We start from the raw sequence: 12,998 nt of genomic DNA, 5'->3' as shown, positions 1-12,998 counted from the left end.
GTGAGACTCAAATAAAGCTAAACGTGGACTGGTTTGGCTGAGGGTGGCGACCAGGTCAGCGTGATGATAGGGCCATGGACATCCTGGAGGTGATTGGACAATAAATGAAGAATGGGGGGGCAGACACTGCGGGTAAGGCACAGCAGCGAAGGTGCCCACCAGTCGTCAGTTGTTGATCAACTGTGGAAGACAGCGGAAGGATAAAAGAGTGGCTAGGAAGTTAAGATCAGTATCCCGTCTTATCCATACTTCTAGTAAACCTTTGGCTATTAGAGCTGAAACTGATTTGGGGAGGAACCTGAATTTGTTTGCGACTTCCTGGTTATAGATGACGTTGGGTTCAGGGAAACCACCGGCATGTTTGGTCTTGGCAGGTTGCCTTGAAATTTCCCAACAAAGTGGTAGTTCTCTAACCTTTCAGCAGGTCAAATTTCAAAACCAAAAATTTTAAATCTTGGTGATTATCCAATTCGGATTTCAGGAAGGGAGCTACATTTTGAATCTTGGTGATTCTCAGATCTGGATTTGGAGATTGAGGCTGAATTTTAAATCTCGGTGATTCTGAGTTCGATTTCAGGAATGGGGCTGGATTTTAAATCTTCATGACTCTCTGATTTCTATTTTGGGAATGGGGCTGAATTTTAAATCTTGCTGATTCTCTGATTTGGATTTCATGAATGGGGGCTGAATTTTAAATCTTGATTATTCTCTGATTTGGATTTCAGGAATGGGGGCTGGATTTTAAATCTTCCTGATTCTCTGATTTGGATTTTGGGAATGGGGCTGAATTTTAAATCTTGCTGATTCTCTGATTTGGATTTCGGGAATGGGGCTGAATTTTAAATCTTGCTGATTCTCTGATTTGTATTTCAGGAATGGGGCTGAATTTTAAATCTTGGTGATTCTTAGGTTTGGGTTTCGGGAATGGGGATACATTTTAAATCTTGGTGGGCATTTGGGCCAGAGGTTGGAAGTGACGAGGTGGACTGTTGCCCAAATGAAATCTTGCTTTGCTTTAAGAATGTAACAACAGCCATTAGTCCATTCTCTGGACATAGCAATGTTGTCCATGAAAGGTGGTTTGTCAGATCTGTAAGATATCACTAAATGCTACTGTCAATGGATGAAACATGCGTCTCACCAGGGCCTGGCTTGCTGGAGATTCCCATTTGATGTACAGTTATTAACAACTCAACTTTTACCCATGATGGGAGAGGGGCAGAAAGAGAGACTTTCATTCACGGGGTCTGAAGGGTGCTAGAAAATCAGGAGTGCAGCAAGACTCTGCTTCTCCGAAAGCTGCAGGCGTTGACGTTTCCATTTCATTACACTCCTGCATCCACTGATCTCATTGCCATTTCGGGAGGAATTCACTGTGTGGTTTCAGCAGCGCACGGAAAACAAAGGGGAAACCCCGTGGGCCTTTTTAATTAAATATTCCACAGTGGCAAACCCAGATTTGCCATTGAGGTCAAATGACAGCAGGCCACAGCCAGTTCTGACTCCCAAAGGAAAAGAAGCGTACGATGACCATTTGCAAACAGCTTTGGTGTGCATTTAGGAACACCTTAAAGGTTGTCTGAGCTGGCATGGTGTGGCAGTGAAAGTGGCCAATTAGGGTCTGGGAAACCCAGAATCAAATCCCCCACTCTGCCATGGATGACTTCAGGCCAGTCACTCACTGTCTGCTTGACCTCCCTCGCAGGGTCATTTTTTCTCACAAGACTCCACAGCTTAGAGAGGGAGCACTGGCAAATGCGGAAAGGGCCAGTAAAATCCAGTTGCAAAACACACGGGAAGTGGATTTAAAGTGCACTATTTAGTGTGTGTCAAAGCACCCTAAAAGCCTTCCTCTGACACGGACCGATTTCTACAGAAAGATTTAAAGGAGAATAACTGGATCCAGCACAGAGTATGGATAGGCCCTTAAATGAATTGCAGCACTAAAGGTAAAGATGCGGGGAAATGTCTGTTTCCTTCATTGGAACAAACAACATCTCCCCAGGGGAGGGGGGGGTTATCTTAAAGTCATTAACAAAACTTGGAGAGAAAACATTTTTAAACAAAACCCTCCCCAGGCACTGTGGCCCCATTTATAAGCCAGTTTGGCGTAGTGGTTAGGAGCGCGGACTCTAATCTGGGAGAACCGGGTTTGATTCCCCACTCCTCCACATGCAGCCAACTGGGTGACCTTGGGTCAGTCACAAGTTCTCCCAGAGCTGTTCTCTCAAGGGCTCTCTCAGCCCTGCCTACCTCCCAGGGTGTCTGTTGTGGGGAGGGGAAGGGAAAGGAGTTTGTAAGCCGTTCTGAGACTCCTTCAAGTAGTGAAGGGCGGGGTATAAATCCAATCTCTTCTTCTTCTTTACCAACAATACCAGCCAGGAGACCCAGTCTGGGTCTCCCATCACACGGTATGGCCCATAAGATTTCACAGGAACACGCAAACCAGACCATCGGTCCATCAAGGTCAGTGTTGTCTACTCAGATTGGCAGTAGCTCTCCAGAGTTTCGGGCAGAGGGTCTTCCACATCACAGCCGTCATGATGTCAGGACACTGGTTAATTCTACGAGACACGACAGACGGTGAAAGTGGGGCTGTTTTGGGTGGCGGCCATGTGCTTTGTATGTAGTCATGTATGGCTGCGAGAGTTGGACTATAAGGAAGGCCGAGCGCCAAAGAATAGATTCTTTTGAACTATGGTGCTGGAGAAGACTCTTGAGAGTCCCTTGGACTGCAAGGAGATCAAATCAGTCAATCCTAAAAGAAATCAACCCCGAGTGTTCCCTGGAAGGCCAGATACTGAAGCTGAAGCTCAAACACTTTGGCCACCCAATGAGAAGGGAGCACTCACTGGAGAAGACCCTGATGCTGGGAAAGACTGAAGGTCAAAGAAGACGGGGACGGCAAAGGATGAGATGGTTAGACAGTGTCATAGATGCAACGAGCATGAAATTGAGCAAACTTCAGAGGACGGCGGAAGACAGGAAGGCCTGGCGTGATCTGGTTCGTGGGGTCGCGAAGAGTCGGACTCGACTGTGCGACTGAACAACAACAACATGTGCTTTGTGTAACTTCTAGCTCGGCTCTCGGTCACTGTGATTGGCAGAAACCTCACACGAAGCTGCCTCATATGACCACGGGGCTGTCGAGGTCTTGTCTACTCAGATTGGCACCGGCTCTCCAGGGGTTCAGGTGGGCATTACCTGCCACCTGATCCCTTCTAACTGGAGATGGAAACCTAGGATCTTTGCCGTGCCAAGCAGATGTTCTTCCACTGAGCCACAGCCCCTTCAAGATAGTTGCGGGAGGGAGGAGGTCTGTGTTTCTGCTGCCATTAATGGTGTGCACATAAACAAGATGAGAAAGGAAATATCTTTTACTGAGTCAGCTTTTTGGAGGGGCAGTTTGCCAGCTTCCATATGAGACAGTGTTCTTATCAGGTGGCCGGCCAAGGGCAGCTCAGGCCCGTAGCCAGGACTTTGTGGCTTGTGGGGCAATTTTTTTCCGGTGGGGCTGAAGTTCTCAGTGCAGAAAGAAAAGCCACTTCGCGGGTGCCAGGATAGCTCTCTAAATTGCAAGCTGCTGACCACTTTTAGATGACAGTTCTCAGCCACTGCAAATTCATCACTTCTGCCAGCTTAAGCAACCATTCTGATAACGTGGTTATCAGCAGTGTTCCCGCTAAGCTGAGTCAGCATGAGCCAGCTCACAGTTTTTTAGCCTCCAGCTCACACATTTTTGCCTTAGCTCAGGAAGGGCGGCTCCAGAACAAACTCATCCATGCAGTAGCCAAACCGCTCGCTCACAACTTTAATGCCAGTCGCTCACAAAGTAGAATTTTTGCTCACAAGACGCCATAGCTTAGAGGGAGCACTGGTTATCAGGTGGGAGTGATCACTTCTACAGTCAAGAAAGCCAACACTTAGGCAGAAAAATGCTCTTAAAGGAGACCGGTTTCTTGTCACAGAGTGAGAAGGGATCCTAGAGGTCACCTACTCCAACCCCCTTGCTCAGTGTGAGAATTAGTCAACTGCAGCACCCCACTCTGCTTAAAGGAGCGCACGCCTTTAAAAAAATGTTTTAAATGATTGAAAAAAAACATTTACAGGAGAAATTATTGTGGGGCTGTGCCTTTAAGAAAGGGGGCGGAGCCCCTAAAAGCCCCACCATAGCTACAGGCCCGGGGCAATATATTTGCAGCTGGCCATACAACAGTGGTGAGGCCAAGTATATTTGTCTGAGAGCAGTTAATATAATAAGAAACGGCTCAGCGCTCCTATACACAGAGCCAAAGAGCTGCACCGGCAAACATGACGGAAGCATATCAAAGCCCAAACGGGCAGTTTGCAGGTTTGCCTCCGGATCGCTTCAGAAACGGGGTGAGCTTGTTATTGCGGGCCTTTGTTAACCCGCCTCATTTTCCCAGCTGCGAAAGGGTCAGAGCCGCAATTTAGCAGGGATAAAAGGAAGCCAGGCCCGGCGAGGCACCCCATTATGAAGGGTGAATAAACACGATCGCTCAGGGGGGGCACCCAAAAGGGGGGTTGCGGAATAACAATGGCCGAGTGACTCTAAGCTGGGAAAGGAGGTATGAATAGGCAAAGGCCGACGATGCTCCCCTTTGTTAAGAATATTTTTAATGTCCTTTGCAAAACACTCTTGACCAGCTGATGCCAGTGCGGGCAAACTCAATAGGAGAGATTTCCACCTCCGCTAAAGTAGCCCGGAAAGCAGAGTTTTAAAACTGCTGAAGGCATACAGATTCTGGAACAGGCAAATTCGAATCCAGGAGCATGTTAGAGACTGACAAGATTTTCAGGGTAGCAGCTTTCACGAGGCAACGCTCCCTTCATCAGATACGAGCTGGAAACAGAGATCCCTGAGTCCTTATCTCCCAGTCAGAAGGTGGGAGGGGTGTCAGGATGCAGAGGTACGATGCACATTGTGATCTGCTTGATTCGAGCAGAGAAATGCTTAGCGGATGAAAATTAGCATCTGTTGTGCACTGTATCTCTGCATCCTGAGTCCCAGTTTGGTATAGTGTTTAGGGTTCTAATCTGGGAGGACCGAGTTTGATTCCCCACTCCTCCACATGCAGCTGCTGGTGTGGTCTTGGGTTCGTCACAAGTTCTTTCGGAGCTGTTCTCTCACGAGCAGTCCTCGAGAGAGCTCTCTCAGCCCCACCGACCTCACAGAGTGTCTGTCGTGGGGAGGGGAAGGGAAAGGAGATTGTAGGCTGCTCTGAGACTCTGAGTGAAGGGCGGGGTATGAATCTCTTCTCTTCTCCTTCTTCAAACTTTCCAGGTGTTTGTTCTGAGTATTGAAAGGGGAAGGATTGCCTGTGCTGGACAATCTTCAACCCTACTAACACGGGGACCGTAAGTTTGTGTAGCTGTTTCACAGATGATAAATCACCTGTTTGTCACAGTAACACATTACAGTTTTAGCTGTACATTTCAAAAAAAAATTGCCTATACCTAAAGAAAACAAAAAACTTAAACTGTGAAAAGACCCTAGAAGTGATAAGGGGTGAACACAGACATCACAGACAATTATTCTTCCATCACGCCCTTGTTAGCACTCTCGTAGTAGTAGCTACCTCCGTCCCCTAAAAAGATTGTTTCTCTCTAGAGCAGCCGTCCCCAACATGGAAACCATGGGCACAATGGGGCCTGCTGACATCATTGCTGGTGCCCCCAAGTGCTTTTAGAAAGTGGGCAGGACCATCTGGGGGTTTTGCCCAGCAAGGCTTCTGATTGGCCACTGGAGATTTGATTGGCTGTACCGCTTTTAAAAAAATATTACTTTGGCAGCCGCTGCCCCCGCAGTACCAGGATTCTTACTGTGGGAGTAAATTGAAGCTGCGGCAGCCATTTTGTGGCTGGCTCCGCCTCCTGTGGCAGCCATTTTGTGGCTACGCCAGGCTCGTAACCAGGAATTTGTGGCCTGTGGGGCCAATTTTTTCTGGTGGGGCTGAGGTTCTCCGTGCAGAAAGAGAGACCATTTAGCCAACAGAAAGCTGCTACCAGGAGAGATCTCTAAGTTGCAAGCTGTCAGCCACTTTAGATGACAGTTCTCAGCTGCTGCAAGTTAATCACTTCTGCCATCCTAAGCTACAATTCTGAGAACAAGCTGGCAGGTGGGGGTGATGATTTATATAATCAGGAAAGCTCACACTTTGGCAGAAAAACTCTCTTAAAGGAGACCAGTTTCTTGACACAGAGTTAGAAGGGATCCTAGAGGTCACCAACCCCCTTGGCTCAGTGCGGGAATCAGTCAACTACAACACTCCACTCTGCTGAAAGGAGCGCACGACTCTTTAAAATGTTTTAAAATGATTGAAAAAAGCATTTACAGGAGAAATTCTTGTGAGGCTTTGCTTTTAAGAAAGGGGGCAGAGCCTCACAAAAGCCCCACTATAGCTACAGGCCTGGGCTGCACCCACCGTACTGCATGAGATTTCCAAAGGGGCCCGCGGGTTCAAAAAGGTTGGGGACCCTTTCCCTAGAGGACAGATTCAGAGGGGTACATCTCAGGTCCCACTAAACCACAAATACCTGGCTCTTCCTCTCCCCGCCCCACCACAGAAATCAAGGTGCTCCACAATTTCCCATCTGTTCCCTCCACTAACGGATTTTCAGGTTGTATCGACACTGCTTGGCTGAGCTCTGGGGATGCGCAGTTGGGATTTTGAGGTTCAGAAGATCTACAGAAGTCCATTCTTGGAAGTATGTTTTGTTTTAACTGGAGAATGGTTTCTACAGCGGATGGGATCTATAGGTCGGAGACTTCCCCTGAATAGGCGTTGGGCTCCTCCTCCGACCTCGTGGTCACCTTGAACTGACGCCGCAGGAACCCGCCGTAGCGCTTCTGATTCTCCCACTTGAGCTTTGGGCGGATCCTGCGCAGGAAGCCCCCGTAGCGTTTGTGCAGGTCTTCCGCGGCCTGCCCGTCCTCCTCCTCGGCGGCGGCCCCTTCTGAACCTCTCTTGGGGTACTTGCGGAGGAAGCCCCCATAACGTTTCATCTCATCCTTGAGAGATCCCAGATCTGAGTCATCCCCGGCGTAGCCCAGATCGCCAGTCTCCAAGGCCTCCGGGTAATCCTCCCCTTCGCCCCGCTCGGAGGCTGACCTCTCCCCTATCTTGCGGAAGAACCCGCCATACTTCTTGCTGATGCCCTTGGGGTGAGCGTTCTCGCGCAGCAGAGAGAGGATCTTGTTCTTATCCAGCTTCCGCGTGAAGCCACCGTAACGTTTGACCAACCCGGCGTAAAGCTCCCACGATGTGGGGCTTCCGCCTGGATTGGACCGCTCGTCTTCATCCCCCTGGGATAGTCTCTTGGACTGCTCTTCCAACAGGAAAGGGGCCGAGCCAGACAAAGCTTTCCTGCAGGCCTCCCAGTCTCCGGCTGACGGCAAGGAGCCCTGGCACTCCAGGGAACAGATCTGCAAAGACAGTAAGAAATGGAAACCCTTTGTTCCGGCTTGCATCCTCCAGTTGTCCCGCTGCCTTTTTTGGCAGCGTTTCGGAACGGGGGAGAGGAGGCTGCCAGAGACACCAACCGGGGAGCATGTAAATAAACATTTTGCAGAATGTTTTACTGTTTCGCCCAAAAGGTACTGAACACATGGAATTCACTGCCACAGGAAGTGGTGGTGGCTACAAGCATAGACAGATTCAAGAGGGGATTGGATAACCATATGGAACATCGGTGGCTATTGGTCGCAAGGGATAGATGGAACACTGACGTTTTCCGCACAAACGGGTCTCCCCTCTCCTATATTTGTATTCCTCCGCCACTTTCACTCATTTCCATAGAGGTATTTGCAGTCTGAGTTAGAAGAAGGAGAAGAGAAGAAGAGATTGGATTGATACCCCATGGCCCTTCACTACCCAAAGGTGTCTCAGAGCGGCTTACAAACTCCTTCCCCTCCCCACAACAGACACCCTGTGAGGTCGGTGGGGCTGAGAGAGCTCTGACAGAAACTGCTCTTTTTCAAGAACAGCTCTTAACAGAACTACGGCTTGCCCAAGGTCATCCAGCCAGGTGCAAGTGGAGGAGTGGGGAATCAAGCCCGGTTCTCCCAGATTAGAGTCCGCACACTTAACCACTACACCGAACAGCTACAAAAATATAGTTCGTTCTCTCTTATTTATGTATTTATTTACTTATTATTTATCAGACTTCCCTGTTTCCAGGAATTCCCTCGCTGCACCACAAGAGGGAGCAAACTGTGTTTTTGCTCCTCGGACTGCAAATACCTCTGTGGACACTAAAAAAAGTGGCAGAGGAATACAAATGCAGGAGCGAGGAGACCCATTTGTGCGGAAAACATCACTATGTCTGGGGCAATGACACTCTGTATCCTTGGTGTTTGGGGGGCAAGAGTGGGAGGGCTTCTGGAGTTCTGGCCATGCTGGTGGACCTCCTGATGGCCCCTGGGTTTTGGCTTCTGTATGACACAGAGTGTTGGCCTGGATGGGCCATTGGCCTGATCCAACATGGTTTCTTTTTATGTTCTTATATGGAGCAAAGGTCCATCAGTGACTATTAGCCACAATGGCCCATCCAGTGCAACGCTCTGTGTCACACAGTGGCCAAAACCCAGAGGCCATCAGGAGGTCTACCAGCAGGGCCAGTACTCCGGAAGCCCTCCCACTGCTGCCCCCCAAACACCAAAAATACAGAGCATCCCTTGCCCCAGACAGAGTGTTTCATCTGCACCTTGCAGTGAGTAGCTTGTTGTCTCCTTTGGGCCCTTAGAGAGACAGAGGGTAGTCCCACAGGAACTGGGCCCTTTAATCCTCTCCACATTTGTTTAGCTATCCTAGTTTGAGTCATTGGATAAACCCCTTCATGTTCCATCAGTGGTTTTGTTATGGACATTGTGTGTTGGGTGGGGGGGTTCTATGTTGTAATGTTTCGGTTGCTAGGAGTTTTTTTGTTTTTTTCGCAACCGTAATTGCCGTTTTCCCATGATTCCAGGTGACTGTGAGTTTAACTCACTTAATTGTATGTGATTTTTAATTGATGGGTTAATTCCGTTAGGTACCATGGAAGCTTCAGCTAAGCAGTTGCAGAGTATAAATTTTACAAGAGTAAGTAAACAGGGACTGGGTGGCTGGGTTGCTGTTTCAGCAACATCCACAGACCCAGACTTTTGGATGCAAAGCTAAACTGCAAAGCAAGCCTTGCATATACATCAAATGAAACTTAATTTGCACAGTTCAATTTAATTACAATAACCACGTCCTGTCTTGGGGACTGCCAAGTGTTTTTAAAGGGGGGGCAGGGCAAGGTGGAGCTTTTGTGCAATATGGCTTCCAGTTGGCTGTTGGAGGTTTCATTGGTTGTGCAGATTTTTAAAAACATGGCTTTGGCAGTAGCTGCCACGCCACCAAAATGCAAGGATCATTACTGTGTGACCGGAGGTAAGCTACGGCAGCCAATATGTGGCTAGTTCCACCTCCTGCAGCAGCCATTCTGTGACTGGCTCTACCTCCCATGGTGGCCATTTTGTGGTTGCACCCACCACACTGTGTCAGAATTCCAAAGGTACATGCAGGCTTAAATAGGTGGGCAGGTCCATAGATACAGTGGGGCATTTCGGGGCTCTGTCCCCTAAAATGTGAGGCATGCCCCACAATATCTGCTGCCCCTCTCCCTCTTCCCTCCCCTCTTGTAACATTAAAAGGGCCCTTCAGCTGATTGGCTGGAGCACATGGCCCACTGATCAGCTGGAGGGCCCTTTAAATATTGCAGCCACCCCTCTCCCTCCCCTCCTTCAAAATTGCCTCTTGGAATCCAGGGAAGGTGTGCAGCCAGCAGCCGCCCCTCTCCCTCACCTCCTGAAAGGGAGAGGAGTGGCCACACAGAGAGCCAGTTTGGTGTAGTGGTTAAGTGCGTGGACTCTAATCTGGGAGAACCGGGTTGATTCCCCACTCCTTCACTCGCAGCTGCTGGATGACCTTGGATCAGTTAGAAGTTCTCTCAGAGTTGTTCTCTCATGAGCAGTCCTTGAAAGAGCTCTCTAAGCCCCTCCTACCTCCCAGGAGGGGGAAGGGAAAAGAGTTTGTAAGCTGCTCTGAGACTCCGAGTAGAAGGTGGGGTATAAATCCAATCTCTTCCTCTTCTTCTTCTTCCCTGATCTCCAAGCAGCAAAAAAACCTCTTGGAGATCAGGGAAGGCATGCAGCCACCCCACTCCCTCCCCCCTCCCCCTACCTTGCTGCCCCATAAAATTTCCCCATACCACACCAACCCAAAATTTCTGGCTACGGGGCTGAAGGTGGGGGACACCCAGTCTGTTTCACTACTAGAATGAAATGGGAAAACACAAATGAATGGCGTTACCACGTGGAAAGGTGGGATATAAATATTTTAACTGATAAATAAATACATTTTTAAATTTTAACTTTGCCTTCATTCTAAGTGGTGGCAGCGGTGGGATAATCCACATGATTCCATTCTTCTGGGACTAAGTAGTAAACAGGAAGAAGTATATGATGGATGTGCCTTCCTGAGTAGGCAGAATATCTTCCCACTTTAAAATGGTTGGTTGTGTTTCTCTAAGCGGGGTAGGTGGGAGGTTGTAGGAAATGAGAGGTTTTATTTCCTGAAACTCAGAAAAGCTGGAAGCCTCATAGAAAATTAGGGCCAGTCCTTGCCTCTGATTGGTCAGCATCCATGGTATCAGGCTGTGTCAAACCTTGCTAGACAGAGGTGTTTCTGCCTTGCCTATAGTAAGGGTTGCCAACCTCCAGGTAGGGCCTGGAAATTTCCTGGTATCACAACACCTCCAGACTACAGAGAACAGTTCCCCTGGAGAAAATGGCCAGTTTGGAGGGCGGATCCTGCTAAAGTCTCCTTTCCTCCATAAACCTCATTCACCCTAGGCTCCATCCTGAAATCTCCAGAAACTTCCCAACTGGGAGCTGACAACCCTAAGTGAGCTGGCTCACAGTTTAGTTCAGTAACCAGCTCTGATCAGGATTCCTGTGAAATTCTTTGCATATATTTTATTCTCTAAAATGAAAAAGGGTATTCGGCATTTTAATCACTCACTCTGTAAAGTAGTATTTCCTTTGTCCTTCCTGAACCTACTGCCCATCAGCTTCATTGGATGCCCTCATGTTCCAGTATTTTGGGAAAGGGAGAAAAAGTTCTCTTTGTGAACTCTCTCCACCCAGGTCCTCTGGATGGCCAAAAACAGGGCATAGAAGCCAAGGCCTTCCCCTGATGTTGCCTCCTGACTCTGGGATTCAGAGGATTAGTGCCTCTGAATGCGGAAGTTCCCCTCAGTCACCATGGCTAGTAGCCATCAATAGACTTATCCTCCATGAATTTCTTCCTGTGGCCATCACTATATCCTCTGGCAGTGAATTCCACATTTGAATCGCTCTCTATGTCAAGTAGTATTTCCTTTTGTCCATACTGAACCTACTGCCCACCAGTTTCATTTTTATCCTGCCTTTCCTTGTTCAATAGTAGTTAAAAAGCTTTTCAGTTTAAAACAAAAAACCAAAATGGCAAACCCCAAATCTCTCCCCGTAAAAGATGCCTGCCAGTCCAAACTCCCTCAAAAGCCCTGGGCAAACAGGCAGGCCTTGCAGCACCTCCTGAAGATCTCCAAGAAGGGCCCCTCCCTCGCCTCTTCAGGGAGCCCCTCCCACAGAGCCAGACCCACGATGGGAAAGGCCCTGGGCTCTGGTCCATGCTAGACAGGCCACCCTAGGCGGTGGATGAGCCAGCAGATGGCTGCCTGGTGACCATAGCTGGCACATGGGGACTTACCAAGGGGCTGATGGGCTTCTCCAGATCCTGGCTGTGCAGCGCACATGTGGAACACTCAGCAGCACAGTCTGCAGAGGCAGTGGGCACCAAGCCGACGCAAAGAGCCAGTCCCAGAAGGTGCCACTCCATCCTCACCAGCAAGGCCCTGCAAGAACGGGAAAAGAGATCAGAATGGGGAAAGGCAATTGATTCTGTGTCAGGGATTCGGAGAAGAGAGCAGAGACACATGGGGAAAAACGACACTGCTGTGAGCCAGCTCCCAGGCAATTCTGGTTGTGATCGTCCACCCTGCAGGTTTTCAAAGCCCCAAATGTAGAAGTACAAATTGGAATGGGATTGCCCATGGAGGAAGAGGCAGAGCAGGTGGAGGAGGAAGGGGAGGAGGAGAAGAGTTCGTTTTTATACCCCACTTTTCTCTAACCTACTGTAATGTACTCGCCTCGACCACGTGCGCGACCGTTGGGCCATGTGGTCGTGCATAAGCCTGAAGCTTCGTTCCTTGAGAACAATAGCCCAGCGGATCCTAGCCCGCACCTATCGGAGGGCCAGGTCTGCAGCCGAGAGCCTATGGGACTCTCGGCTTCTTTAAATAGCCAGTAGGGAGTAGGGGGTGTGTTTTGGTGTGGGTTTTACAGCGCATATAAACCGGCCTGCGAGCCGGCATGCCTTGTCTTTGTTCCTGCTAAATAAAAGTACTCTTGCTGAATCACTCCACGCTCTCAGTACTTTTCACCTACAGAGTCTCAAAGCGGCTTACAATCACCTTCCCTTCCTCTCCTCACAACAGGCACCTTGTGACCAGTGTTCCCTCTAAGCTGAGTTAGTGTGAGCTAGCTCACAGTTTTGTAGCCTCCGGCTCATGCATTTTTGTATTAGCTCAGGAAGGATGGCTCCAGAGCAAAGTAATTGATGCAGCAGCCGAATCGCTCGCTCACAACTTTTAATGTCGGTAGCTCACAAAGTAGAATTTTTGCTCACTAGACTCCACAGCTTAGAGGGAGCATTGCCTGGAATTACAGGTTCAAATGCCCACATAGACATAACAGATGGAGCATAATGACAGGGTCTCAGTTAATTACTCTCCGCATTCCACAATTAAGGATACATCTGCCCATCAATCTCCAATTTTGACGTATTTATTTCCTTCACTGTTCCCCCCCACACCGGTATTAAACCCAAACAAATGGTAACCATATAAACTAA

General features: G+C 48.9%; 1 protein-coding gene across 1 annotated transcript; it reads right to left on the bottom strand.

Moving 5' to 3' along the window:
• Positions 1-6,775: 6,775 nt before the first annotated feature.
• PDYN (prodynorphin) lies at positions 6,776-11,924 on the bottom strand. The gene is made up of 2 exons (XM_015411446.1): positions 11,796-11,924; positions 6,776-7,447 (listed from the first exon to the last, which is right to left on the bottom strand). The coding sequence occupies exons 1-2, from the start codon at positions 11,922-11,924 to the stop codon at positions 6,776-6,778; spliced, it is 801 nt and encodes a 266-aa protein (XP_015266932.1).
• Between the last annotated feature and the right edge of the window lie 1,074 nt (positions 11,925-12,998).

Source organism: Gekko japonicus, unplaced genomic scaffold, assembly GCF_001447785.1.
Source record: "Gekko japonicus isolate JY-2015 unplaced genomic scaffold, Gekko_japonicus_V1.1 scaffold3853, whole genome shotgun sequence".
In the NCBI taxonomy this organism is placed as follows: Eukaryota; Metazoa; Chordata; class Lepidosauria; order Squamata; family Gekkonidae; genus Gekko; species Gekko japonicus.
The sequence above is the reverse complement of the archived record's forward strand: the minus strand, read 5'-3'. Positions and strand labels throughout refer to the sequence as shown.

What these genes read in the sequence shown, in the direction of transcription:
- PDYN (XM_015411446.1), bottom strand. Translation starts at nt 11,924, where the DNA reads ATGGAGTGGCACCTTCTGGGACTGGCTCTTTGCGTCGGCTTGGTGCCC. An exon ending in AGAAGCCCATCAGCCCCTTG is followed by an intron (nt 7,448 to 11,795) that starts GTAAGTCCCCAT and finishes CTGTCTTTGCAG; the next exon opens with ATCTGTTCCCTGGAGTGCCA.